This window comes from Sciurus carolinensis, chromosome 11 (assembly GCF_902686445.1).
Source record: "Sciurus carolinensis chromosome 11, mSciCar1.2, whole genome shotgun sequence".
NCBI classification, from domain to species: domain Eukaryota; kingdom Metazoa; phylum Chordata; class Mammalia; order Rodentia; family Sciuridae; genus Sciurus; species Sciurus carolinensis.
In genome coordinates this window covers 6,119,826-6,146,459 of record NC_062223.1, presented here as the reverse complement: position 1 = coordinate 6,146,459, position 26,634 = coordinate 6,119,826, and the positions used below count along the sequence as shown (strand labels likewise).

The window sequence follows — 26,634 nt, the reverse complement described above, 5'->3', positions numbered from 1 at the left end:
TTTCTCATACTAGACAAAGGTACCAAAAATATGCAATGGAGAAATGATAGCCTCTTCAACAAATGGTACTGGGAAAACTGGAAATCCATATGCAGCAGAATGAAACTAAACCCCTATCTCTCACCCTGCACAAAACTCAACTCAAAATGGATCAAGGACCTCAGAATCAGACCAGAGACCCTTCATCTTATAGAAGAAAAAGTAGGTCCAAATCTTCAACATGTCGACATAGGATCAGACTTCCTTTAACAAGACTCCCATAGCACAAGAAATAAAAGCAAGAATCAATAACTAGGATAGATTCAAACTAAAAAGGCTTCTCTCAGCAAAGGAAACTATCAGCAATGTGAAGAGAGAACCTACAGAGTGCAAGAAAATCTTTGCCACTCACACTTCAAATAAAGCACTAATTTCCAGGATATACAAAGAACTCAAAAACTCTACACCAAGAATACAAATAATCCAATCAACAAATGGCTAAGGAAATAGACACTTCACAGAAGATCAACAAACAATCAACAGACATGAAAAAATGTTCACCATCTCTAGTAATAAGAGAAATGCAAATCAAAACCACCCTAAGATTCCATCTCACCCCAATTAGAATGGCGATCATCAAGAATACAAGCAACAATAGGTGTTGGAGAGGATGTCGTGAGAAAGGTACACTCATACATTGCTGGTGGGGATGCAAATTAGTGCAGACACTCTGGAAAGCAGTGTGGAGATTCCTCAGAAAGCTTGGAATGGAACCACCATTTGACCCAGCTATCCCACTCCTTGGTCTATACCCGAAGGACTTAAAATCAGCATACTACAGAGATACAGTCACATCAATGTTCACAGCTGCTCAATTCACAATAGCCAGACTGTGGAACCAACCTAGATGTCCTCCAGTTGATGAATGGATAAAGAAACTGTGGTATATATATACAATGGAATATTACTCAGCTATAAAGAATGATAAAATTATGGCATTTGCAGGCAAATGGATGAAATTGGAGAATATCATGCTAAGTGAGATAAGCCAATCTCAAAAAACCAAAGGATGAATGATCTCGCTGATAGCAGATGATGACACATGATGGGGGGTGGGAGGGGGGCAAGAATGGAGGAAGAAAGGACTGTATAGAGGGAAAAGAGGGGTGGGATGGGGGGGAGGAAAAAATAACAAAATGAATCAAACACCATTACCCGGTGTATATGTATGATTACACAAATGGTATGCTGTTACTCCATGTACAAACAGAAACAACATGTATCCCATTTGTTTACAATAAATATAAATTTAAAAAAAAAAACATGGACTATATTTTGCTGACCTCCTTGGTTGATGGAAATTTGATTTATTGTTGATAGTTTTTAACAGTTACTTTCAGTTTCTTAAATTGTTAATAATATGTGTATTTTAGCGCTGGGGATATAGCTCAGTTGTTGAGTGCTTGCCTCACATGCACAAGGCCCTGGGTTCAATCCCCAGCACCAAAAACAAACAAATAAACAAACAAACAAACAAACAAAACCCAACCTCAGGATCTGAGTTTTGAAAACCAGAAGGGAACTTGTTGATTAAATGCATCTGCATACCAGAATACCACGTGTGATGGGCTGACAGATCTGGCTCCATGAGAATGTTCTAGGCCAGACTCTAAGGGAAATGACTAAACAGACTCCATTTTGCTCTGATACTCCATGTTATGTAGGAAATAAGCTTCTCCCATGGGAACACCCCGCCTCTGTGCCCATCATCAGTTACGTGGTGTGACATGTTGAATAATATACGATGGCAACTCCTATGTAGTAAAGAATTGCTCTCTTTTGATTCCTGTTGCTCCTAAACAATGCACCATGTGAACAGTGATTATGTGGATGTTAGTAACCATTCTTTAGTTTGTACCTAGGTAAGGGTCATTCTGACCCACTTCCCCCTCTGTTGATGATCTCATGATGTTAATGTGTAATTTTGAATCATAGCAACAGACACTTATGATTGATGTGATTTTTGGTATAAGAACCCCTACAACCCTGTGGTCGGGGCTGTTCTCCCAATAGCCATTTTGTTGGGCATTGTGTGAGACAGTCAGCGGCCGGCTTAATAGACTCTCACATTTGGGACTTCTCAGTGGTGATCGGTGTGTTCTTAGGTTGCGCCCCACAACACCACGGAGCTCTTGGAGTACGGGCTGACTGGCGTGGAGCAAGGAAGATCTACTTCTAAGGGAGTACAGGAAGCTGCGTGGCAGCTCAGCAGGCAAGCTCCTTCCTGTTTCCAAACCACAGATCCACTTGGAGACTTGAGCCTGCCTGTGCGTCCCCGCAGGGGATGCTGGAGACTGGTAACCACGACTGGCCACAGTTCGAGGACTTGGTCTCACCTGCCAAGGAGCAGGGCAAACAGGTCTGGTGGCTGCTGGGAGTAGCCAGCTCGGTCATCATTCCCTGAGTACACCGAGTGCCAGGAAAGGGAAAGAGCGGGGAGCCTTGGCCAGTCGACAAGAGGTCCCCCCAGGATCTGAGCCCAGAGCTCCCCCAGATGAACCTGGGAAGTCCTCGTAGCAAGGCAGCAAGAGAACTCACCACGCATTTCCAGTGAGGAAGCCAAGGCACAGAGAGGCTTGATCACCTGCTCAAGGTCACACAGCCTTTAAAGGCAGTGGGGCTCAGGACCTGAGTCCACAACCATACCTCAGCCTCCTCAAAAAGGCCTCGTTCAGAGTCTGGGAAGGATAGGCAGGGCTGTGTGCTAGCTACACAGAGGCCTGGGACTGCCGGGCAGGGCAGAGCACCAGGAGAGGCTGCTGGAGCCAGCCTGGGTAGGCCCCACCGCTCCACCCTGGAAGCAGCTCTCTGTCCGGCCAGCTGAACCCAGGAGCAGGCGAGGACTGTCCTGCGGGGCAGGCACAGGTTCGCCGCTCGCCTTGCTTTCCAGCTCCTCCAGGAGTAGAGGACCTGGCCTCCTGTCTGGCTCCTCTGTCCCCTTGCTGGGGGCGGGTGGCCCCGCTGGGGTTTCTTATTGGTGAAGGCAGCAGACTCCCCTCCTCCAGCAAAGCACCCACGTGGAGGCCCACGGCTCGCCAAGTTCCTGCTGGTACCTAGGCTTGGGTGCGGCACCCAGGCGCAGGACCAAGGGCTTCCTGAGCTTCCCTTCGGCACCCCAGCAACGGCCCTGTGGGTGGCGAGGCCGTGCAGGAGACAGAGAGCACACCGCGATCAGGTGACCAGGGAGCGTTTAATATAAAGACTGAGCAACTACGCTGTGGACTCGGGTCTGAGAGCTTTCCAGAAAACCCTGAGTGTGGGGGGCAGTGCTGGTGAGAAACCCGCTGGAAGGGAGCCCCTCCCGGAGGCGGGGCCTCCTCCAAGGCTCCACCGAGGCCCTGGGGACGGTGCTGCCCGAGCCAGAGTCCACACAGGGCCATGCCTGCCACAGGGCAGGTGGCCGAGGCCGGTGGGCGACACTCACGGAGCTGGGCCCTGGGAGCCTCCTGTCTTACTTCAGGAAGGCGCAGCTGGGGCTAGATAGGGGCTAGCTAGGTCCTGCACCCAGCCAGTGCCCCTGGGGTCCGCTTGTCACACCTGGCAGTTGGGCAGTAGGAGCAAAAAGGAAGCCAACCAGAAGCCTGGACCAGGAACAGGAGCCACTTCCTCTGCAGTGTCCCTCAGCACCTCGGTCCACCAGTTACACGGTGCCTGCCACCGAGGAGGACGTCCCCGGGGCCAGCCCACTGCCACAGAGCAGAGAGCGGTGGGTGTGGGCAACCTGCACTCCGTGCAGGTCACTCTTCTAGAACCATCAGTGCTGCCTGGCCATGGGGACAGGACGGCCTGACTGGCATTGGAGGCGGTTCCTCTGGGCACAGCGGCGGCTGGGTCCCCACGTGAACTGTGACAAAGGGCCACCCGGCCTGGGACGCAGAGCAGAGCGGCAGCTGGTCCCGCTGCAGGAAGGCGCCGCGGCCCCAGAAGCCCCCGCACAGGTGCCGGGCTCCTGCTGAGCCACAGGTGCGGCCCAGGAGCGTGGCCTAGAAGAGGCCGGGCAGCAGGCGGTAGGGCACGGTGGCCGTGTAGCGCTGCCAGTCCTTGCCATACTTGTGGGCACAGCGGTGCTCGTCGCGGAGGCAGCGGTGGGTGAGCAGGATGGCCATGTAGACGACGTAGAAGTAGGGCAGCAGGTGGCTCCCGCCGCAGGCCAGGCAGTAGGCCAGGCTGCCCAGCAGGTCGCCCGTGTAGTTGAGGTGACGCGCGAGGCCCCAGAAGCCGGACGCCAGCAGCTTGCTGCGGTGCTTCTGCCCGTCGGCTGACGTGTACGTGCACTCGATGACCCTGGGCTTCCGACCCCAGATGAGGCAGCGTCCATCCGTCCGGCGGAACAGGTCCTTCTGATGGTTGGCCATCCGGAAGATGTAGTAGCCCAGCAGGCCCAGCAGCAGGATGGCCACGGCGTGTGGGGTGGACAGCTGCACAGGATGGTAGACCAGGTAGAGGCCCTGGCGGCGAGAGGGAGGGGTGAGCAGCCCTTGCGGACGGGCAGGGGCGTGGCCTCAGGAGGCGGGGCCGGGCCCTGGCCTGGCCTGGAGAGGGAGGGGTGAGCAGCCCTTGCGGACGGGCAGAGGCGTGGCCTCAGGAGGCGGGGCCGGGCCCTGGCCTGGCCTGGAATGGCACCAGCATAGCTGGACCACAGGGGACCAACCCCGCTGCAGGTGGAAGTGGACAGAAATGCACCCCACGCCCGGGCTACAGGACTCCTATGCCACACGGCATCCCGGCTCAGTGGCTGGCAGGTGGACACTCACTGCCCCGTCCAGCAGCAGACACAGGCGCCTGCTGGACCTCACAGCGCCAGCCTGGGAGAAGATGGACGTCCAAAGAGCAAAGAAGAGTCTGTACGGGGCGCCCGCCTCACTTCACCCCATCACAAAGCTAGGAACTGTCACGACAGGCCAGGGTCAGGGACTGCCGCTCACGTTCCTTATCAAGGCACATCTGCAAGCTGTGTGTGACGCTGCGCGCAGCCTCACCTGGCAACTCGGCTGGGACGTCCAGCCCAGATACGGGCAGACGCACTGCTGTGCGGCACTGTGGCATCGGATCAGGGGACTTTTCTCTTTCTCTTTCTGGTACTGAGGGGGAACCAGCGGCACTCCACCGTGGAGCGAAGTCCCAGCCCCCTTCCAAGTTAAGACAGGGCCTCACTGAGTTGCCCAGGTGGCCTTGAGCTCGCAATCCTCCTGCCTCAGCCTCCCAAATCACCAGGATGACGGGTATGTCCCATGTCTAAGGGTCCAACATTTACATCAACAAACCGAGGAAACCAGGTGACCCTCCACAACATGGGTGGGACGCATCCAATCAGTTGATGGCATAAGAGGAAAAAAAAAGTCCCGTTAACCTCCCCCAACATGAGGAAACCCTGCTAGCAGGTGCTTCTGCCTCGGAAGGAGGCACCAGCTCTTGCTGGGCCTCCAGCCTGCCCAGAAGACTAGGGAGCTGCCAGTTGCCATGAGCACCTAGGTCCCTCCCACTCACAGGCATTCACACCTCCTGAGTCACACACCTGCCTCTCCCCTGCTGAGTCACACACCTCCTCTCCTGAGTTACAGGTCTTTAGTGAATGCAGACGTCCCTCGGTAAGCACAGTGTCCTCCAGGATACCAGGCCACGCAGGTGCTCAGAGGCCGCCCAGTCTCCCACACCCCTGCCACCCTCTCGGTGACTAACCTGATCAACGTAGATGCCAAGCAGGCAGCTGCCACTACACTGCTCAGGGAACAGGCCAAGGCAAGGGCCTGCCCACAGTCAGGAGTTTGCTCAGAAACATTTCAATCCGCGTTGGCTGAGCCCGTGGGAGCTGCGCATACAGAGGCCCACTGGGCACTGAGACTCCTGGAGCCTGGAGCCTGGGAGCGCTGCACGCCCGCGGGGTCAGCACCCGGAAGGGAGCTCAGTCTGGGACCCAGCAAGCCCGTGGCCAGCCAGGTGAGGAGCGGTCCTGGTGGGCTGCCAGGCCCGGCAGACCTGCAGTCAGCACGATGCCCAGGCCCTTACCCTCACCCCACCTTGTCAGGAGCAGACCTTTCCCCAGGGCCCTGGCGCGGGCAGGAAACCCACCAGCCCGCCATCACTGCCAGTGACCGGCTTTGACGCCACCTCCCCAGCCTCCCCAGAGGCCTTTACACCGTGGTCTTCGCTCCTGCACAGCCTCTGCAGCAGGCCCCGGGATTGCCGCAGGGCTGCTCCCACGTAAGCAGTGTGGGCTCCATGACCTGGCCAGGCAAAGCCCACTGCTTCAGAGACCCCAGGCGCCTCCCAGAGGACAGAGTGGAGACAGCCCCCCTGAGGGCAGCGAGGATCTGGGACCCCGACCTGGCAGCGAGGATCTGGGACCCCACCCTGGTTCAAACGCAGGTGCCAACACTGAGCTGACAGACGCCCCCGACTGAGGACAGCTGGACTCAGGGTGGTGCCCACGTGGCCACAGAACCTCAGGAACCGCAGCAGCACCACTAAGCAGCGTGGTGGAGAGCTGGCCACGGGCCTGGAGGTCGGGGGCGCCGGCCACGCTTCTGATTCTGGGCATTCTCAGTGCAGGTGGGCTCGCCAGGATGGAACCCCACTGTAAGTCGGGGAGTCACGCAGCAGAGCCTTCACGTCTTCCTAGGAACGGAGGCAGCTTCGATGGCCCCGAGGGACAGATAATTCTACAGGGGAAAAGCCTGGCACCCGGCAGTGTCTGCTCAGGGCCGGTCCCAGGTGCCCTGTGAGGCGAGTCCCCGAGCCCCAGAGAGGCTGGCTGCACCCTGCCGCCTCCTCACCTGCAGTGTGTACAGGTACGGCAGCCAGACGCAGTCTCCCCAGCCCAGGTACCAGCCGAAGTGGTCGTGGCAGATGTCGATGGTCTTCAGGTACCAGGCCTCATTCCAGAAGAAGTCCAGCACGTAGACGGCCTGCAAGGCAGGAGTGCCTGGGGCCCGCCACCCTGCAGCCCGCGTGGGCAGCCTGGGGCTGCACAGAACCCCGCAGTGGCACTGCTGGCTCTTCCTGCACTTCCTGCTGTGCCTGGGACATGGGGGGAGGGGGAGAGGGACCGCCACAGGGTCTGAGCCCAGCAGGGGCCAAGGAGGGCCTACACGTGGTCAGGACGGGCTCCTGGCAGCACCCTGGGAGGGGACCGAGGCGTCTGGGTTGCCAAGCTCACGGGGTCAGAGCTCCCGCCCTGGTCACTGGGCATTACCTGCAGGACATTGACCAGGACCATGGAGTTGGTCACTTGACCATAGAGCTCCTGCTGCTTAGCTGCAAAAGACAGGTTGATGAGGGTCCAGGCGACAATCCCGGGGCGTCCGTTGAAGAACAGCTTGAAGTCGAACCACTTCCCGATGCGGGGGTTGAACTCGATGCCCATCATGTAGTTGTAGAAGAAATTGCCTGTGAACTTGCTTAAGACATGGAAACAGACCACTAGTCACCAGCACGGCTCACGACACACGTCCCGCCTCGCCGACGCGGGGTGAGTGCTCACACGGCCTCGGCAGGGGCGTGGTAATGAGCTGGCCTGGGTGGGCCGCACGGAGCCACAGAGCCTTGGGACACGGCGGCCCCGCCCAAGCCCTGGCACACTCCTTTGCCATCACACCGTGAGCAGCGGCTCAGCAGAGACGGCCCCAGCAGGAGCCCCTGGGCTCTCCTTGCCCTCCTCACGGCACCCCTGGTGCAGGTGCAGGTGAGCTGCACACAGGCCCAACCAAGATTTCATTTTGCACACGGCACGGAGCAGACCCGGGGCCCTAGGAGTGCCCAGTGGACAAGGAGAGGGCAGGTGTGCAGGCCAGAGCCTAAGTCCCAGGGGATGTCCCCCTCGCTGCACAAGATCCACAGCCCAGCCTGGGCAGCGGGAAGAGAATCAGCAGCACAACCTACAGGGAGACCCCCGCTGTACCCAACAGGGATTTCTGTATTAACCAGAACAAAAGGTTTCACGTCCAGATCCCTCAGTTAAGCTACGGGGAAAGAAGAAAACACATAATGTCACAACAGGTGATGATCACGAAGCAGAGGAAAGGACCTCGGGAGCCACAAGGAGGCCCATGATGACACCCTTCATAAAGTAGCATCAAAAAAAATAAATAAATACCATCATCAAAGGTATTTCCAAGAGCCGAAATGTAAAAACTAATGGGAATATACTTTGTTTCATTAGATCCCCAGACTAAATTGTGAGCCCCATTATTTAGACCGTCTGCAAGAAGAGCCTACCAAATATCTATTGATGAGAAGGTGGACAGATGGGTAGGTGGGTGGACACACAGGTTGGCGGATGGATGGATGGATGGATGGATGATGAAGGGGTAGATGGATGGGTGGGTGGATGGATGGATGAATGGACACATATGGATGAGTGGAGAGAGGCTGGGATGGCTGGGTGACCACTGGCCAATCTAAAGCTTTCTTAGGAATGGATGCAACCAGCACGGAAGCAGTTATATTAAGTCGCTGAGATAATGAGTCTCTCCCCTAAGACTGTTTCAGGTCCCACTAGACAGTCCAAAGAAAGAGGCGACAGTTTGCCTTTGCTCCCAGAATGTCTCTAGCGTCCCTGCTCCGTGACAGCCCTATGAGTCCCATTCAGCCACCTTCTTCCTAAGGCAGGAGGGAGGACCAGATATTTAGAATGGACATTCCCCAGAATCCGAGGAATCCCACGCACTGCCTCCCTCCAGGAGCCTCTGTGATAGGCTGACAGATCTGGCTCCATGAGAATGTTCTAGGCCAGACTCTAAGGGAAATGACTAAACAGATTCCACTTTGCTCTGAGACTCCATGTTATGTAGGAAATAAGCTTCTCCCATGGGAACACCCTGCCTCTGTGCCCATCATCAGTTACGTGGTGTGACATGTTGAATAATATACGATGGCAACTCCTATGTAGTAAAGAATTGCTCTCTTTTGATTCCTATTACTCCTAAACAATGTACCATGTGAACGGTGATTGTGTGGATGTTAGTAGCCATTCTTTAGTTTGTACCTAGGTAAGGGTCAGTTTGACCCACTTCCCCCTCTGTCGATGATCTCATGATGTTAATGTGTAATTTTGAATCATAGCAACAGATATTTATGATTAATGTGATTTTGGGTATGAGAATCCCTACAACCCTGTGGTCGGGGCTGTTCTCCCAATAGCCATTTTTGGGGACATTGTCTGAGACAGTCAGCGGCCGGCTTAATAAAGACTCTCACATTTGGACTTCTCAGTGGTGATCGGTCTGTTCTTAGGTTGCGCCCCATAATGCCTCAGCCTCGGGGAGTCGCGACCTCCTATCACAGGGCAGCAGAGACAGGCGGGGGGAGGCATTCAGCACCCACTTCAGGTCTCACCCGCTACGACGGAACCTACCAGTCCTCGGCATTGGTGGGGAAGAAGTAGCCCTTGATCATGGCAAACGTGGAGACAGCGTAGCCGAGGGCGTTGGCACACCACAGCAGCGGTATCCAGTTGTCGAAGATGATGGTGGGGGAGAACCAGGACAGGAAGTGAGCATTGGTGAACCAGAGGAGGTGTGTTATCAGCCAGGCCTGCAGGCCATTAATCTCATACTTGTTCACGACACCTAAAGGGAGATTGAGAGATAACAGGCCAAAGCCTTTTCCTGACCTGCATCAGGTCGCTTGGCCTGGCTGTCCCTGCCCAGCTGAGGCCCTACAAGCTCCCTGGATGGCACATGGGTGCCACCCCAGAGGAAGCTGTTTCCAGGTTTGCCAGCCAAACGGCCAGCAGCATGTCAGATTGCAGAGAGGGAAGGAGGCCAGCCCTATTCCTCTGGCTGATTCTCCTTAACTGGGCTCAACCTGAGTCATGGGCCTGAGGTTTGTTAGTAAGGGCTGAGGGGCAGCAGAAGCAGAGCAGAGCTATCCCCATGGGGTCCCAGGCCCCCCCTGTGATTGCCAGGAGCACGCCAGCCACCCCGATAGGCAGCTCTGTGGGCATACATGGGGTGTGAGTCCAATCCATATGCCCAGGTGTAGCCCGAAGCTGGCTCCTCCTGGGTTGGGGTTAGGGTTTGGGGTTCAGAATTTGGGTTGTGAGGAAGCTCCATCTACCTGCCATGGGACTGGGCAGACAGCAGGAGGCCAGGAGTCCTCCTGATTGACCCCACGTCTGGGACCACTGGCTGCCCTCCTCTGCCTGGAGTCCTGGTGCTGTGGAAAGTTCCCAAGCTAAATTCAGTCTTTCACGAGTGGTCTTTGGGACAAACTCAGCGTGGGAGGGCGGGCCCAGGGCACAAGGCATGGGCAGCCAGCACCTGGATGCCACCGGCCTGAGCAGGGACCCAGGGTGTGGGCAGCTGGGGCAAAGGTACCTGCTGGGGTCACGGCCCCGTCTTGCACCCCTCCCACGTAGCCTGGCAGGAACCTGTGGCAGAAGTCGGGAAGCGCCATGTACAGAAGCACCTACAAGACAGAAGGCCCAGGCCAAGTGACCAGCAGCCCACAGCGTGCGGAGCAGGACCCCGGGGCCCGGGGAGGTGCCCGCACAGGCGCGTCTACTCCAGAGGAGCCCCGGCTCCGGGAGCTGCAGCTACAGGTCAACCAGAGGCTCCTAAACGGGAAACCACTCACCAGATAGTGTGCCGAGCCTGTCTCCCGACTGCGGCCCAGTTACCCGTCCCCCTGCCCAGAACACTCTGGTCCCTCCCAGTCCCTTTCTAGGGGCTGTTTAAAAAACTGAGATATACAGAGGCTCAGGAGGCTGAAGCAGAAGGATGGCAAGTTTGAGGCTAGTCTCAGCCACTTAGGGAGGCCCTAAGCAACTTAGTGAGTCCCTGTCTCAAAATAAAAAGGGTTGGGGATGTTGCTCAGTGGTTAAGCACCCCTAAATTCAATCCCAGTCCCTCAAAAAACTCTGAAATATAATTCATGCACCATAAAACCCACATTTTAAAGTGCACCATCAGTGGCATTTGGTACATTTGCAAGGCTGGGCAACACCAGCAATAACTCCAGAACGTTCTCCTCACTGCAGAAGGGAACCTGAGGGCTCCCACGGCAGCTGCCCCACAGCACTTCCTCCCTGCCAGCCTGTCAGCCCCCGATCGGCCCACCTGCAGATCTGCCTGTGCAGGGCATTTGACATAGTGAACCTGTGCACTAGGTGGCCCTTGGCATCTGGCCTCTGCCAGCCAGCTTTGGGCTGGTCACAGGTGGGCTGTGTCCGCGCCCTTCATTACATGCCTGACGATGCTCCACACGTTGTTCTCCAGTCCTCTGTCCGTAGAGAACGGGGCTGTCCCCACTGAGGGCTGGGACCGTCCCTCCTGGGGGCTAGCTCGTAGGCCTGCCTCCTTGCCACGCGCTCTGCATGTCACCGCAGGGCTGGGCACACTCCTGACCTGCCACCTAAGGTCCTCCAGACAGATGGTGACCCAGAGGCTCCCCTGCCCTGTGTCCCCATCACGCCCACTGCGTCCCAGGAATGTGATCCTGGGAGTCGGCCGCGCCAACTAGAGGCAAGGACAGGCCTAGGAGGGCGGCCCTCCCACCATGCCCAGCCCCAGGCAGGGTCTGACCTGGAAAGCGACCCACAGGGTGTAGAGCTGGGCGGCTCTGGTGGTCACGGGCGGCGTCTTGGCCCAGATGTCTGCGAGGCTGGCCCGGCCGGTGGCGATGTCCAGCAGCGGGGCGGTCAGGGAGCAGCTGTACTGGTCGCAGGCCATGATGAAGTAGTACACGATGAAGGGCGCGAAGAGCAGCAGGAAGATGACGCTGGCCAGGGAGAACCAGTCCACCTCCCTGCGAGGAGGCCGGTGCTCAGGAGGCTGCCCCTGGGAGCTGGGCCGTGGGCACCGCGGAGCCCAGGGCCCATCACGGCCCCAGAGACCTGCCCACGCCAGGCCGGGAGGGCGCTCCGGCCGCACCCCAAGCTGGCCAGGCAGCACTGCGGGCCTGTGAGGGCTGCAGCAGCGCTGGACTGTAGGCTCTGCCTGCCGGAGACGCAGGCTGCGCGTCCCCAGTCCCAGAGGCTGAAGCGTGGAAAGCTCCACGCCCGACCCACCTGGCCAGGCAGGTGCAGAAGGCAGGTGCGTGAGAAATACCGAGCCGAGTCACCTGCAGGGTGTGAGGCGCCCGACACACAGACCAAGCCCTCGACCCCACAGCTTGTGACCCACGCGCAAATATCCCAACATCCGAAACAGGCCCCAGGCACTGTGGACGAGGGAGGCCGCCGGAGCGGGCCTCCTCCCTCCCTCTAATCCTCACTTCTCACGTGGGGCCTGCGGGAGTCCACCAGGCGCCCAGCAGCCCCAGGCAGAGACCTCTGCCCCCGCTTTGCTTTCCAGCTGGGAGAAGGGGTGAGACCCTCACCAGGCGCGGCCCCACTGTCCTTGAGACGCTGCCTTCCGGTTGGTGGCGCTGCCGGGACTCCCGGTTTGGGGAGCGCTGGGCTGGGATTTTGCAGCCATCGGTCCTGAAGGGAAGAAGGACACCTTGCTCAGGCGGGCCCTGAAGAGCAGACTCTGCCGGGAGCGCGGCCAGGCCCAGGGCGCACACTCGCTCCCGACAGCAGGTTCCAGGAGGGAGAGAGCGTGCGGACTGGCTCCCGCTGAGCCTGCGACCCCCTCCCGCCAGGCCCCTCTCCACTCCTGCTGCCTCCATTCTCTCTCCGAGGGCTCAGCACACGCCTCTTACGACACAGACCAGCTCCTGCCCGCCTGTGCCCTCTGCTCGGCGACCCTCGCCAACCCTTGATTCGCTTCACCTCACAGGCAGGACCTGCTTCTCCCTCTGCCTGGACACGTCATTCCGGGCTCGCTGGGGAGGCCCCGACCTCAGCAGACCTTCCCTCCCCAGCAGAGGACGCAGCTCTTCCCAGGGCCACCCAGGCTCCTACCTCTTCAATCGGCAGAAGCACTGCATCCTGGCCCGGCCTGCCTGCCTCCCTGCCACCACAAGCTCCCCAGGGGCAGGCTCCAGGGGCCTGCTCACGGCCCCAGCCAGTCGGGCAGGAAAAGCTGCTGATAAAGAACAGCCTAGGAGAAGCAGTGGGCCTCGCTTCCAAAACAAGCCCAGCCTGTGACGCTTTAAATATCGGGGCTTTTAAAAAGCGTATCTTAAAAGCATTCAGAGCACACCAGGTCAAGAGCCACGGCGGGCTTGGGCTTCTCAACAGCAAGCGATCCCAGAAGATGACCATAGGACACTGGATTTCCACGGGAAATCCTCTCTTCACCTAGAATTCTATCCGCAGGTTCTCTAGAGACATGACCCCGGATCCAGGCCGGGGAGCTAGAGAACGACTAAGGGAATGCTCGCAGGGAGGCAAAGCCCAGGATGACAACCACACGGCAAGACACAGAAACCAGCCCTCACGTGAGACCAACGGCTGGGAAAGAAGGGAAAGGAAACTGATCAATTCGGTTGTGTCTGAGTGTATAGAAAAATTACTCAAATGATGTGTAATGACACATGGTAATGACAGTTCCATCAGAACATTCAGGAAAAAAAATTAATGATAGATGCATAAAAAACGTAGCAAGTGTCAAAAAGGAGGCAACCATTAACCCCAGGAAAAACAGAAAAAAAAGAGACCAAACCATAATTACAGTGCATGCTGCAATTTGAGAGCCCACACCAAAACTCATGCTGAAATTTGATTTCCATTGTGAGCTATTAGGAGGGTGGAAAGTACCATGGTGTTCAGAGGTGAGACCTTTCATAGATGAGTAAAGTTACATAGGGTAATAAGATTAGAGGCCTAATCTAATGGAACTAAGGCTTTAAAAGGAGTAGAGACCTGAGATAGGAGCTCTGCTACGTCTGGACTCTGCAGAATCCCCACTAGCAAGAAGGCCCTCACCTGACAGTTACCCAATCTTGAACTTCTCAGTTTATAGAAATGTAAACTCAATAATCCTTTATTCTTCATAAATTAATCTGCCTGTGGTATTTAGTTATAGCAACAGAAAACATTCTAAGGTAGAACATTACTTGGCTCAACAATAAATAACAGTAGTTCTGCCACAGCAATGTAAGCCTAATTAACTACTGAATGGGTAGGAGGAAATCTGTGAAGCTGTGAATGGTAGAAGCAAATTACCCCCAGGCAAGCGGTACACACAACACAAAAACAGGTAAGAGAATGCCAAGTGCTTGCTGGGACAAGTGACAGCTGGCATGCGGGATGCCAGGCAGAGCTGTCTCTTATCTCTGTTACAGATTTTAACCCTGATTTCTTTGTCAAGAGTGAAGATAAATTACTTAATAAAATTTATATTCATGTACAAAATTTCCATGGTGCCAAGCATAGTGGTGCACATCTATAATCCTAGTGACTTGGGAGGCTGAGCCTCCCAAGTTTGAGAGCAGCCTCAGCAACTTAACAGGCTGTGTCTAAATAAATTAATAAAAAGGACTAGGGGCGTGGCTGACAGGTAACGCACCCATGGGTTCGATCCCCAGTACCAATAAATACATTTAAAAAATTTCCATGTTGGAAGACAGCTTCATCCTACAGAACAGCCTCGACAGACAGCCCTGTTCCCTGTTCCCAGCCAAAGTCCGCCAAGTCAGGGCCCATCTCTTCTGACGTCTGGTTCCCACACCAATCCACGTGAAGCCCAAGCGCCCACATGCACACAGGCCTTGTGGAAGGTTCAACAGAAGGGACTGGCATCTTCTTAGAGACAAAGCCTGGCACCGGCACCACCTTTTGACTGTCTAACATGCTAGGAAACTGCTAAGGGGGAGGAGACAAACAGCTTCAGAACTAAGTGTGGAAGCCGAAGATGTTACCAAGAAGGAAAAGCACTTGGATTAAAACAAAACTAAGTAAATATGTTCAGCTCGTGCAGAGCTCAGTATCCAAGTCGCCTTCTGTCACAGGCACTGAATGCTGTTAGACATGTAGGTACCAGCCTGACAACAGGTGGCTGGGAAGAGAGGAAGGTGAGGGGCTCTTAGGGGCTCCTGAGAGTCCCAGGTAGCAGCTGACACCTGACAGCGGGTCTACCAGTTGGCTCCTACTTCCAGAGATGCAACACTGCTGCCTGTCCCCACTGTCAACGGCACCGTGAGCACATGCTACCTTCAGCCTCTGGCCAGGTGGCTTCAGAGTAGACTCAAGTTTTCCTTCTTGGACTGGCCTTTCCCAGTTCAGGCTCTTGGTTCCAAGACCTGCTTGATCCTTCAACAGCTGAGGGAAGCCCTGCAGGGAAGACAAGACGTCAAAACCCTCAGGGAGCTGAGAGGCAGAGGACCCATGGGAACCACCAGAATCAAGGCAGGGAGTAGCTCAGGCTTGGGGTTCAGACTCGGAAGGGCCCACCTAGGGACAGGGGACATTGGGAAATCTTGGCTCACATTCCTTTGCCTGGCTCTGGTAGGGACAGTAAGGACTAAAATGTGGGGAGGGACTGGAGGTCTTCATGCCCATGTTGCTTGGAAATGAGCCTCAGGACACAGGACACTTGGAGGCAGAGCCGACAAGCAGCTGCCTGTGCGTCCGAAATCCCTCCAGGGGCTCAGTGGGGCATCAGCCACCCTGGAATGTGCCCATTCTAGAAGCCACAGGGGGCACCTGGGCTGCTGGTATCAGTGACCTTCCTGGAGTCCTGTGGCAAAGGCCATGCCCCTGAGGATTTGTGGTGGTTGCCCTTAAAGACGGTTAAAGAAGGTTTAGTGTCCCACATGTTCAACCAAACTGCAGAGCCTGGGGTTCTCTGGAGTTATTCACCTTTACAGGTGCTGGCTGAAGGTAAAAGGCCATTCCTGGGACAAATTCCTACAGACATCTGTAGTGTGGCCAGAGAGCAGCCAGGAAAATGTCCACCAGACCTGAGGGTCCAGGGTATCTCATACATTTCTGGGACAGAAAACATTATTTACACTGAACTGCAATTGGCTGTATTCAAGGGGCAGGACAATGATAAGTGGGCCTAGCCTGAGATAGAAGGATGGTCCAGAAGTTTCTGCCTCTAGTTGTTGGTGGGTTCCAAAGCAGAGCACAAGGGTAATCCCTGATGGGTGGTCCTCAGCCTACTGTGGGGAGCATGGTGGGTTTTTCTTTTTCTGTGAGAATCTAGCTTGAAGCTGGGAGTCAAAAGGAACTTTTCTTACCTCTTTCTTCCCTCCATCTCTTGCCTACAACTTTCTTTAGGACATCTCAGAATTCTCCTATCACACACTTGGGAATGACAGGAGCCAGGGAGAGGGACCCGACTCTTGGCAGCCCACTCAGCCGGTGGGCTGGTTTCTGAGTCCCACAGACATAAGCTAGAGGGACTCTGCTCCTAAGGGCCGGGGGATGACTCAGCCATGGCAGCCTCTCAGCATTGTGAGGGTCTAGTAACTTGGGAGTCGCCTGCACCTCAGCAGGGCAGCTGGTGGCTGGCCTGATGACCCCATGAGAGGCCGACGGCTCCCAGTATGCTCAGCTCCCGTCGCTGATGCGTTCCCACCGGAACGACTCCAGGTGTGCAACTTGAGCCCGCCCATACTGAGGCCTGCTGAGCCTCAGCTCCCTCATCTGCAAAGTAACCATATCACCCACTCTGTCAGGTGAGGAGTGAACAGGATTGTGGTTGCCAGATGCTCAGGGCCACGCTAGAATTCCAAGCGTTCACCCCAGAGTCAGCCCTGACCCACACTACCAGCAGCAGCCAGGGCTGCAGGGAGCTCATTCAGGTGAGACTGGCACAAGTGGCTGCAAGTTCAACAGGCTCCAAAGGCCTGCAATGCCAGCATAGAGCATTCTGGTATCAATCTCATCGCCCTGAACTCGGTGGCTCAAAACAACAAATCTTTGCAAAGCACAGGGGCGCCCGCCTGTCATCCCAGCAATGCTGGAGGCTGAGGCAGGAGGCTCTCAAGTTCAAGACCAGCCTCAACAACTTAGTGAGACCCTGTCTCAAGTAAAAAATAAAAAGAGCTAGGGATGCAGCCCAGTGGTAGGGCGCCCCTGGGTTCAGGCCCCCAGTGCCACCAAAAACGACAGCAGATCTTCTTTACCATGCTCATGGTTTCTGCAGGTCAGGAGTCTGGGCGGCAGGTTATGGAGGAGGCTCCTGTAGCCAGGGGTGTGTGGGTGCTTCTCTTCCCGTGGTCTCCAGTGCAAGCTGACTCAGGTTCCACACAGCAAGGGGGCCTCAGGTGTTTACACAGAAGGCAGGATCTAGGCTGCCTTCTCTGAGTAGCTCCCACCAAACCCAACTGGCCACAGGCTCAGCGTCACTCAGGGGGAGGAGAATCAGACGCCCACGCTTGATGGAGGATGGCAAGATGGCTCATTTAGCCCCAAGGGCACTGGATGCAAACTCACGCCCACCTGGAGATTGGGCACTGTCATGCCAATTTTACAGAGGAGGAGGCTGAGGCCCAGGAAGGTGGGGAACTGTCCCTGCTAACACAGACTTGTGGGACCACTCCCCAGCTGGGTCTGGGGAACTCTGCCTTCTGTGACACGCCTGGAGCCGTGGATTAAAATCTGGAGTGATGATGATGTCGAGAGAGAATTTTCTAAGAGTTGCACTGAGCACTACTACACTAAGGACCGCCCACATGGGAACACGGTTATTTGGTTGAATGTGTTACAGGAAGGGCAAGGCGTCCAATTTAGCAATGCAGCAGTCTCAGGAGTCGTAGATTGAAAAACACAGGCACAGCCCAAATTGGGTTTCAAGATGAAAGAGAAAGATACGACCTGGGGTGGACGAGGGGCCCAGTGGGAGGCCAGCAAGGGCAGGTAGGAATCCCCCCTGGGAAACATTCAGAGGGCTGCAGGAACACGCAGATGCAGGGACTTCCAGTGCCCTGCTGCACACGTGCAGAAGAGTGCGAACGACTGAGTAACCACCCACAGGAAACTCAGATAAGAAAAGAGGTCGGTCTGGCACAGGACACTCAGCATCTGAGAAGGAGCTCCCTGTACAGGGGTCAAGGGGACACGCCCCACTATGTCAGGGCCAAGGGCAAGGTACGGCACCCCAGGAATGGCGACTGGAAAGTCGCACACCACCACCTTTCACGTGTTGGCAATCTAAGTATCTGGTTGTTCTCTACTTTTTCCCTACTTTTTCTGATTTTTTCTAGTAGACATGTACTTGTCTGATAATTAACAGAACAACAGTGAAAACTTTCTAGAACAATTCTGGGAACACTTGTGTCTAATGGTCAGGGAGATCAAGCACACCCTGTCTCCACAGCCAAGGCACAGTGAGGCCAGCCTTTGTGGTGATCCTGGGGTTGACCTGTAGCTTCTCCACCCACCCAACCCAGAGGCTGGTGATCACCTGTGACTCTCACATGAGATTCACAAGCCATTCCCGCTTGATGCCCAGGGGGCTCCCGTGTGTGGCCCCTTCAGGCTCTGGCTTCACTCACCTGGAGCGGTTGGGGTCCCTGCAGAGGACCAATAGCTTCTGAGGTCTGCAGATAGGAACTCTATGTGGAGGAAATGCCCAGAGACCCTGCTCCCTGATTCTCAAGGGTAAACTCCTGTTTTGATAGAAGTTACAGGGTTCTGCTTTTCACAAGTCACAAAATAAACACTCACTGTGTAAAAGTAAGTCAAACACAGAAGAAAACAAAACCTCTTTCTCCTTCCTCCAATCCATCCTCAGGCATCATTAAACGTTGTGTGCATTTTTCCAGGAATTATTTATCACCTAACACACATCTACTCTTCCCTCCTTTTTTCTTTTCCCAAATTCGGTTGTATCAAGCCTTTTTGCAACTGGGTTCCACCGGGGCACGTGGGCACAAGGCTTCCCGGTAGGTAGACTGTTAGATCTACCATCCCCATCTACCTTATCTTTTTTGAGCAGCAGTTCCAGGGGAGGATTCAGTCAGAAGTAATCCAAGAAATCAGAGCACTGGTTGTTCCTGACTTTTCACTCTACAAACCACCCTGACTGTTAGGAGAAGAGATCTCCTGCAGGTGGAACTACTGACCATCCTAAGGACTGCCACTGCCACTCACCTGGTGGTCTTCCGCGACTTGGGTCTGTCCAAGTCACCCCCTGGCCTTTCTGTCCCCACGTTTCCCAAATTCCTCACTGCAGCTATCCAATGCACACATTTTTGAGAGAATAAATTCACAATTCTGCTAAAAGGGGGTTGACCAAGTTGTGGTCAGGAGAGAATCATTGCCGAGGGCAACTGGGCGGGCCGAGGAGCACCCCTACCCCTGCCCCTGCCCACCTGAGCACCGGCAGCTCCTCTGCGAGCCGGGCCTCCGCTACACCTGCACGGCTCCCTCTTCACCGGCCCACCTATTCCGAGCGACAGTCCCCCCACACCGGCGAAAGCGTCCCCTCCTGGCGGCGCACCCCACCAGGGCCAGCGTCCCGCTCACCTGCGCGCCCGTCTCGCCCAGACCCCCGCGCTGCAGGCCAAAGCCAATCGCGCTGGCGCTCGGGACCGCCCCCCGTGGCCCGCCTCTGGGTGACTTATGCGGAAGGCGACCAATCAGAGGCGGTGCTGCTGCGGCCGGCGACTCCGCGCTCCGCGATTGGCCGGGCCGCCTGAGCTGACTCGGGGCCCACCGATCAGGCCACTCGGAGACTCCTGGTCGCGAGATTGACGGCTCGGGCCCGCCCACCTTCGCCCCGCCCATCGCCCCGCCCAGGCTCCCGCCTCGCCGGCTGGCAGGTGCACCACTGGGTCGGTGCGCTGGGGGTCGCCAGGCCGGCAGTGGCCGAGCCCTGGGAAGGAGCTGGGGACGCGCGGGACGGAACCCGGGAGGCCTGGTGGCCGCCTTAGGACCGCCCTCTGCCCGTCGGCGGGGTGGCGCGCGCCTCCGGGGCCTCGGCGCCTTCTCCGCGAGGGCGCTTCACACTTCCGAGCGTCGGCGCGGCCAGCAGCCTGCGGAGCAGACGGGATTCCTGCTCTTAGCGCTCCCTTCTGTGGGGAGAGCAGGGAGGCCGAGCCACAGGTGTCCAGAGGTGACACAGAAGGCCAGGCCCGCAGCTCTCTTTAGGGGTCTCGGGGAGACCGGCAGGCTGTGACCTAGCGGAGCTTAGGGACCGTGCAGGCGCACCTGTGGGAGGCAGCGGGACCAAGCAAGGGCAAAAGCCGAGCCACAGCGTAGGCCGAACCTCGTGGTCCACCCCAGGGAAAAGGCAGCGAAGAAGCCCCTAGAGCTGCCTCGTTGGTCTGGGATGGGTCACGAGCGGCAAGGAGGAGTCGATGAGAATGAATTTGGTCCAAATCAATTGGCTTTTATTTGATGCCAATCGCACAAGTATCATAGTTATGCTAACTCTGCTCACCAATATCGCACACTACTTAACCACTCAATTAGAATAAGCCCCGAGCAAGCAACTCACTCCTTACTGAGACCCGTTCCTAAGGTCCACTCCTGTGCGACTCCCGGAGATCAGTCAGAATACAGCTCAGGAGATCTCCTGGGGAGCTCCCTCTGGCCGGAGTTCCTTCGGGCGAGGGCGGTTGGAAGGCGAAGGAGGTTGGCGAGGTCATGGCAGGCAGGCTGGGACGTGTTACTCCGGATGCACACCAGCAGCTCCGCTGTCGTGGGAGGTGAGGGCGAGGCAGTCCTTTTGATCCGACTCTGCCAGCCCGTCTTGGTTAGGAGGAGTCAGTCACCTATGTCTATCTTGGGGCAACATTACATGATGACATCATTTTGGCACACAGCACTCAAGTTACTTTTGCAAGTTATGTTTTGTAGAATACACAGCACACAAATGTCACACATTTAATTTGCTCCTTACAGATGGCCATGCCATGTGCTCCTGCTGCCACTGGTCCTTGGACGCAGGCCAGCCTTGCCAGAGCAAGGTAACCCCGGAGGGGTCCGCAGCTAGGTAACAGGACCTGCTGGAGGTGGGATCACAGAGGCTTGTTCCCCTCTGCAGCGTTTTATTTTTGAAAAAGTCCAGCATGAAAACAAGTTGAACCTACGTCCGACATCCTTGTACCCACATGCAGGAGCTATGAAGTTTGCTGAACTTCGTTTATCTCATTTTATTCCTTGTGTGTGTTTTCCCCTAATTCCCCCTTGAAGGATTAGTTAGCTGAAGACATCATGATACTGTTAGAAATGTGGAGGTACCGTAAAAAATCAAGCACTTGCTTGGAAGTGGATCAGCAAGGCACAATTGTACTTTTTTTAAAACACATAAAAAATACGTGTTGTTTTTTTTCTTTTTCTTTCTTTCTTTCTTTCTTTCTTTCTTTTTTTTTTTTTTTTTTTGAGAAAAAAGGAAAAAAGGTTTATGCTTTGCTAGCAAGGGAAAAACACAGGGGATTCTTGTCCCAAAGCCTGTGATTCTGCCCATCATGGGCAACAGGGTTTTTTTGTTTTTTTTTTTTTTTAAGGATTACACACAATGAACAAATGGGATTTATTCCAAGAAGGCAAGTGAATCCAACATGAAACTATGAATCAATGAAATACATGTCATTAATAGAATGAAGTTTAGATAGGAGGAATAAGTTCAATTAATCTCTTTACATCATAGTGACTAGAGGTAACAGTGTAGATTTTAAATGTTCTTATCACACACACATGAAAAAAGTATGTAAGGTAATCATATGATGAATATTTGGGCTTAGCCATTCCGCAATATACATGTGTATATATTGTATGTAATGCATATACATACACATAAATGCATATAAATACACATAGATGTATACATACTACATATCATAAATATATATAACTTTTACTTGTAAATAGAATTTAATAAAAATCTTAAAACAACTAAATTTAGGGAGAAATGCACCTAACTGACACAGAAAGGGCCTTTGGTAAAAACCCAACACACTTTCATGATAAAAAACAAAACAGAAACAGAAGGGAACTTCCTAAGCCTGAGAGGGAACTTATCAAAACCCCATAACTAATACATTCGGTGGTGAAAGGCAGAAGCAGTTCCCTTTAGAGCAAAAACAAGATAAGGACACCTGCTTTTGCAACCACCATTCAACCAGTAGTTCTAGACAGAGAAATTAGAGGAGAAAAAGAAGCAAAAGTAATTCAAAATGAATAAAGAAATAAAACTATCTCTATTCTTATGGTCTTGAATATAGAAAACACTATAATCTAGTGAGAATCCAGAAGAAAACTACCTCAAGTAACACAAATTCAACAAAGTTTGCAATTCCATCAGCAATGTAAAAGTGTGCCTTTTCCCTCACATCCACACCAACATCTATTATTATTTGTGTTCTTGATAATGTCATTCTAATTGGAGTAAGATGAAATCTTAGAGTGTTTTAATTTGCATTTCTCTAATTACTAGAGCTGTTGAACACTTTTTCATACATTTATTAATCACCTGTATATCTTCTTTAAAGTGTCTGTCCAGTTCCTTGGCCCATTTATTGATTGGGTTCTTTCTATTTTTGGTGTAAAGTTTTTAAAGTTCTTTATAAATTTGGAGATTAGTGCTCTATCTGAAGGGCATGTGGAAAAGATTTTCTCCCACTCTGTAGGCTCTCTTTTCACATTATTGATTGTATCCTTTGCTGAGAAAAAGCTTTTTAGTTTGAGTCCATCCCATTTATTGATTCTTGCTTTGATTTCTTGTGCTTTGGGAGTCTTGTTAAGGAAGTCTGACCCTAAGCCAACATGATGAAGATTCAGGCCTACTTTGTCTTCTATTTGGTGAAAGGTCTCTGGGCAGTGTAGAGAATCCTCAGAAAATTTTGAATGGACCTACCTTTTGACCTAGTTATCCCACTCCTTGGTTTATACCCCAAGGACTTAAAATCAGCAAACTACAGTAATGCAGGCATATCAATGTTTATAGTAGCTCAATTCACAATAACTAGATTGTACAACCAACCTAGATGCCCTTCAACAGATGAATGGATAAAGAAACTGTGGTATATATACACAATGGAATATTATTCAGTCATAAAGAAGAATGATATTATGACATGTGCAAAATAAATGGGTGGAATTGGAGAATATTGTGCTAAGTGAAATAAGCCAATGCCAAAAAACCAAAAGCAGAATGTTTTCCCTGATTAGTGGATGATGATAATAATGGGGGTGGGGAGGTGGGGAATGAGAGAAGAATGGAGGAACTTTAGATTATGTAGAAGGAAATTAGAGGGAGGGGGTGTGAAAAATGGTGGAATGAGACAGACATTATTACCCTATGTACATGTATGATTACACAAATGGTGTGACTCTACATTATGTAAAACCATAGAAACGAAATGATGTACCCTATTTGTGTACAATGAATCAAAATGCAGTCTGTAAAAAATTAAAAAATAATTTAAAAAATATAAATAAATTCAACAAAGTTGCAAGGCACACCATCAACATACAAAAATCAGTTGTTCCTGTACATAAGAAATTAACAATTCAAAAAGCAAGCAGATGTTTGGAACTGGAATGTCCCCCCAAAAACTCAGGTGTTGGAAACCTAAGCCCCAGTGCAGCAAGATTCAGAGGTAGGAATCCAAGGCAACGACTGGGTCGTAAGCACTCTGACCTCATCGCTGACTGATCCCTATGGTGGGTTAATAATTTGAAGGCACTGCTGGGTGATAACTGTAGGCAGGTGGGGCATGGCTGGAGGAAGCAGGTCGTGGGGCCATGGCCTTGGGCACTATAGCTCCTGGCCCCTTCCTGTCTCTCCTGCTCTCTGTTTCCTGAATGAGCAGCTTTCCTCTGCCACGAGGTTCCGCCTTGGAGTCAGCTGACCGACACAGCCGGGAAGGGTTGGGAAAGCCTATTTGAAGAGATGTCATATGAGCAAAGAACTGATGGAAGGAGGAAGTGAGGCAGGAGGGTGTCTGGGGACAGGCAGAGGAGCAACCAGCGTGGGGCTCTGGGGGCAGAGGATCTTGGCATCCACAGGAGCACAGGGAGCAAAGTGGCGAGGCAGGAGACGAGTTCAGAGAGTGGGCAGGGGCCGGACCATGCAAGGCCTCCTCGGGGAGGCAGAGTGTGGGAGGCTTTTGCAGAGAGGAAGGTGGCTGCTGTGGACAGGAGCCGCAGGAAGGCAGGTCAGAGGAGGGGTTCTGCATGGAGGCACTGCGACCACGAGAGGTAAGACCAGCTGGTGGTGGTATGAAGCTTCTTGAGATTGGCCCCTGCCACTTCCAGGCCCTCCCGTGAGACCCAGGAGGCCAACTCCAGGGGAACTGGGGAGCTGCTGGTTGGAGACAGGGCGGCTCACGGGCGTTGACTCTGGAGGACTGAGTAAAAAATGGCCGCCGACACTTCCTTGGCCACTGATGAGCACCCTCCATTCTTCACCACACCTGAGTGAGAAACCAGATCCTGCTGTGGTCCCTGAGCTCTCGGGCTTTCTGTGTTTCAGTGTCTTCCTGGGTCGAGAGGCTCATGCTGTTTTCATGTCCACTTTCCTGATGAGAAAATGGAAGCTCCAAGAGGCGAAGCAACTTGTCCAGAGACACATGGCCAAGCACCACAGTTGTGATCAGAACACTACCCAGGACCACAGTCTCGTGGCCTAGGAGAGACTGTGCTCTGAGGAGGTGGTTTTCCCAGCTGTTTTTAGAGAACTGGGATTTGGTTTAATCAGGCATGGTAAGACACACTGACGTGGAAATGTCGGTCATAAAGGAGCGCACAGATTCCAAACCACAGCAGGCCTTGAATGCCAAGGTGCAGAGTTTGAACTTTATGCTAGAGATGAAAGAGAGGGTGCCTTGAGGCTTCCTGACTTGGGGGGTCGTTTGGACCTTTGGACTAGGATGATGGTCCAGCCACGGTGCAGGAGATGAAGTGGAAGAGCTTCGATGAGCTACTGCTGCATAACAGACCACCTCAGGAAATAGTCATCCACTCATCGTTGCTTCCAAGGTGACGGGCCAGCTGGTCTGTCTTGGCTGGGCTGACTGGGGCATCGGAAGGAGCTCCCTGTCCAGCCCCCTGTAGCTGGTCTTCCCACAGTCTCAGTGGCTGGCTGGCCGGCTGGAGGCAAGTTCAAGATGGCCTTTGGTCTGACTCTCCCCTGTTCCATGTGACTCCCCTCCACCAGCTGGCTAGCCAGGTTCACTGGCACCTTGTGACAGGATCCCAGAGAGCAGAAGGTATGCCAGTCCTGAGGAGCCAGGCTTGGAACCAACACACAGGAACCACTTTGTCTTGTGAGTCACCAAGTCCAGAGGCCAGTCCAGATTCAGGAGTGGGGCCTTGTCACCTTGCAAAGGGTATAGGTACAGAGAGTCCCCTCAAAATTCATGTGCCGAAGTCACAGCCCCCAGGGCGAGGGTTTTAGGAGGCAGGGCCTGCACCAGGTCATGAGGTCATGAGGGTGAAGCCTTCGTGAAAAGAATCAGAGCTCTTGCGAGAGACACCAAAAGCTGCGTGCCCCCGCTCTTGGCCATGAGAGAACACAGTGGAAAGTAGGCTGACCGTGGGCCAGGGAGAGAGCCCTCACCAGACGCCAGATCTGCCTGCGCCTTGACTCGAACTTCCAGCCTCCAGAACGCTGAGAAATAAATGTCTGATGTTTAAGCTGCCCAGCGAACGCTTGCGAGTTAAAGTGACCTGAATCTGGACAGAGGTCTGAGGTGGGACTACTTTCTTGCAGTCAGTCGAGCACAGGGGTTGGGGGGCCTGGCCTGCCTCCTGTTCTTGTAAATAAACTTTTACTGGGACACGGCCAGGCCCAGTCCTGTGCAAGCAGAGGGCACCGTTATCTCAGTGGTAAAGCACTTGTCTCTCCTGTGCACAGTCCTGGGTGCCATTCCAGCTCTCAGCACCACGTGACTTCAGCAGAAGAGGGGCTGTACGGACATCAGTGGTGTGTAAACTGTCCGAGGGTTTCGGGGAAGAACAGGTCAGAGGGCAAGCAGAACAGAGAAGGAAGCGTCCAGAAGTTCTGCCTGGAAAAGTCAGAAATACAAGCATCTTCTTCTTAGTCCTATGTGCCGAAGGGAAGCTGGAGGTACGGAGGCAAAACCTCTACTGGACGCGTTCTGCCTCAGGTGGTGGCCCGTGGACATCGTCTGCACGAAGGAATGAGTGAAGGAACATATGAAAGAAGGAAGGCTCTCTAAATCCAGATGATAAGACGCGACACCCAGGGTTTTTTTTATTTAAAATCTTTTTTCTTTTTACAGACTGCATTTTGATTCACTGTACACAAATGGGGCACAACTTTTCATTTCTGTGGTTGTACACAATGTGGATTCACACCATTCGTGTAATCATACATATATACAGGGTACTACTGTCTGTTTCATTCTACTGTCTTTCTGTCCCCCACCCCCTCCCACCCCATTTTCCTCTATACCATCCAAAGTTCCTTCATTCTCCTCCTCTCCAACCCCCCTCATTATATATCATCATCCACTTATCAGAGAAAACATTCGGCCCTTCGTTTTTTGGCCTTGGCCTATTTCACTTAGCATAATATTTCCCGACTTCATCCACTTACCAGCAAATGCCATAATTATTCTTTATGGCCGAGTAATATTCCATTGTATATATATACCACAGTTTCTTTATCCATTCATCTATTGAAGGACATCTGGGTTGGTTCCACAATCTACCTATTGTGAATTGAGCAGCTATGAACATTGATGTGGCTGCATCTATGTAGTGTGCTGATTTTAAGCCCTTTGGGTATAAACCAAGGAGTGGAATAGCTGGGTCAAATGGTGGGCCCATTCCAAGTTTTCTGAGGA

At 53.6% G+C, this 26,634-nt stretch overlaps 1 protein-coding gene across 5 annotated transcripts; it reads right to left on the bottom strand.

Moving 5' to 3' along the window:
- Positions 1-3,210: 3,210 nt before the first annotated feature.
- Positions 3,211-19,417, bottom strand: Dhcr7 (7-dehydrocholesterol reductase). 5 transcript variants are annotated; one of them, XM_047519448.1, is made up of 10 exons: positions 19,343-19,360; positions 18,370-18,483; positions 15,077-15,196; positions 12,358-12,460; positions 11,562-11,784; positions 10,356-10,446; positions 9,392-9,605; positions 7,232-7,436; positions 6,813-6,944; positions 3,211-4,487 (listed from the first exon to the last, which is right to left on the bottom strand). In XM_047519448.1, the coding sequence occupies exons 4-10, from the start codon at positions 12,453-12,455 to the stop codon at positions 4,023-4,025; spliced, it is 1,428 nt and encodes a 475-aa protein (XP_047375404.1). In that variant the 5' UTR covers positions 12,456-12,460; positions 15,077-15,196; positions 18,370-18,483; positions 19,343-19,360; the 3' UTR covers positions 3,211-4,022. The 5 variants fall into 5 exon arrangements, with proteins under 5 accessions (XP_047375404.1, XP_047375405.1, XP_047375403.1 ...); XM_047519449.1 differs by lacking the exon at positions 19,343-19,360 and adding an exon at positions 19,189-19,272; XM_047519447.1 differs by lacking the exon at positions 18,370-18,483 and having other exon boundaries at positions 19,343-19,417.
- Between the last annotated feature and the right edge of the window lie 7,217 nt (positions 19,418-26,634).

Bases quoted from the DNA above. Each gene is read 5' to 3' on its own strand.
- Dhcr7 (XM_047519447.1), bottom strand. From the start codon at position 12,455: ATGGCTGCAAAATCCCAGCCCAGCGCTCCCCAAACCGGGAGTCCCGGC. The intron at 9,606-10,355 runs GTACCTTTGCCC...ATCTCCCTTTAG, and splicing joins CGGGGCCGTGACCCCAGCAG to GTGTCGTGAACAAGTATGAG. The intron at 4,488-6,812 runs GTGAGGAGGCGG...TCTCGCCGCCAG, and splicing joins CGTACCTGTACACACTGCAG to GGCCTCTACCTGGTCTACCA.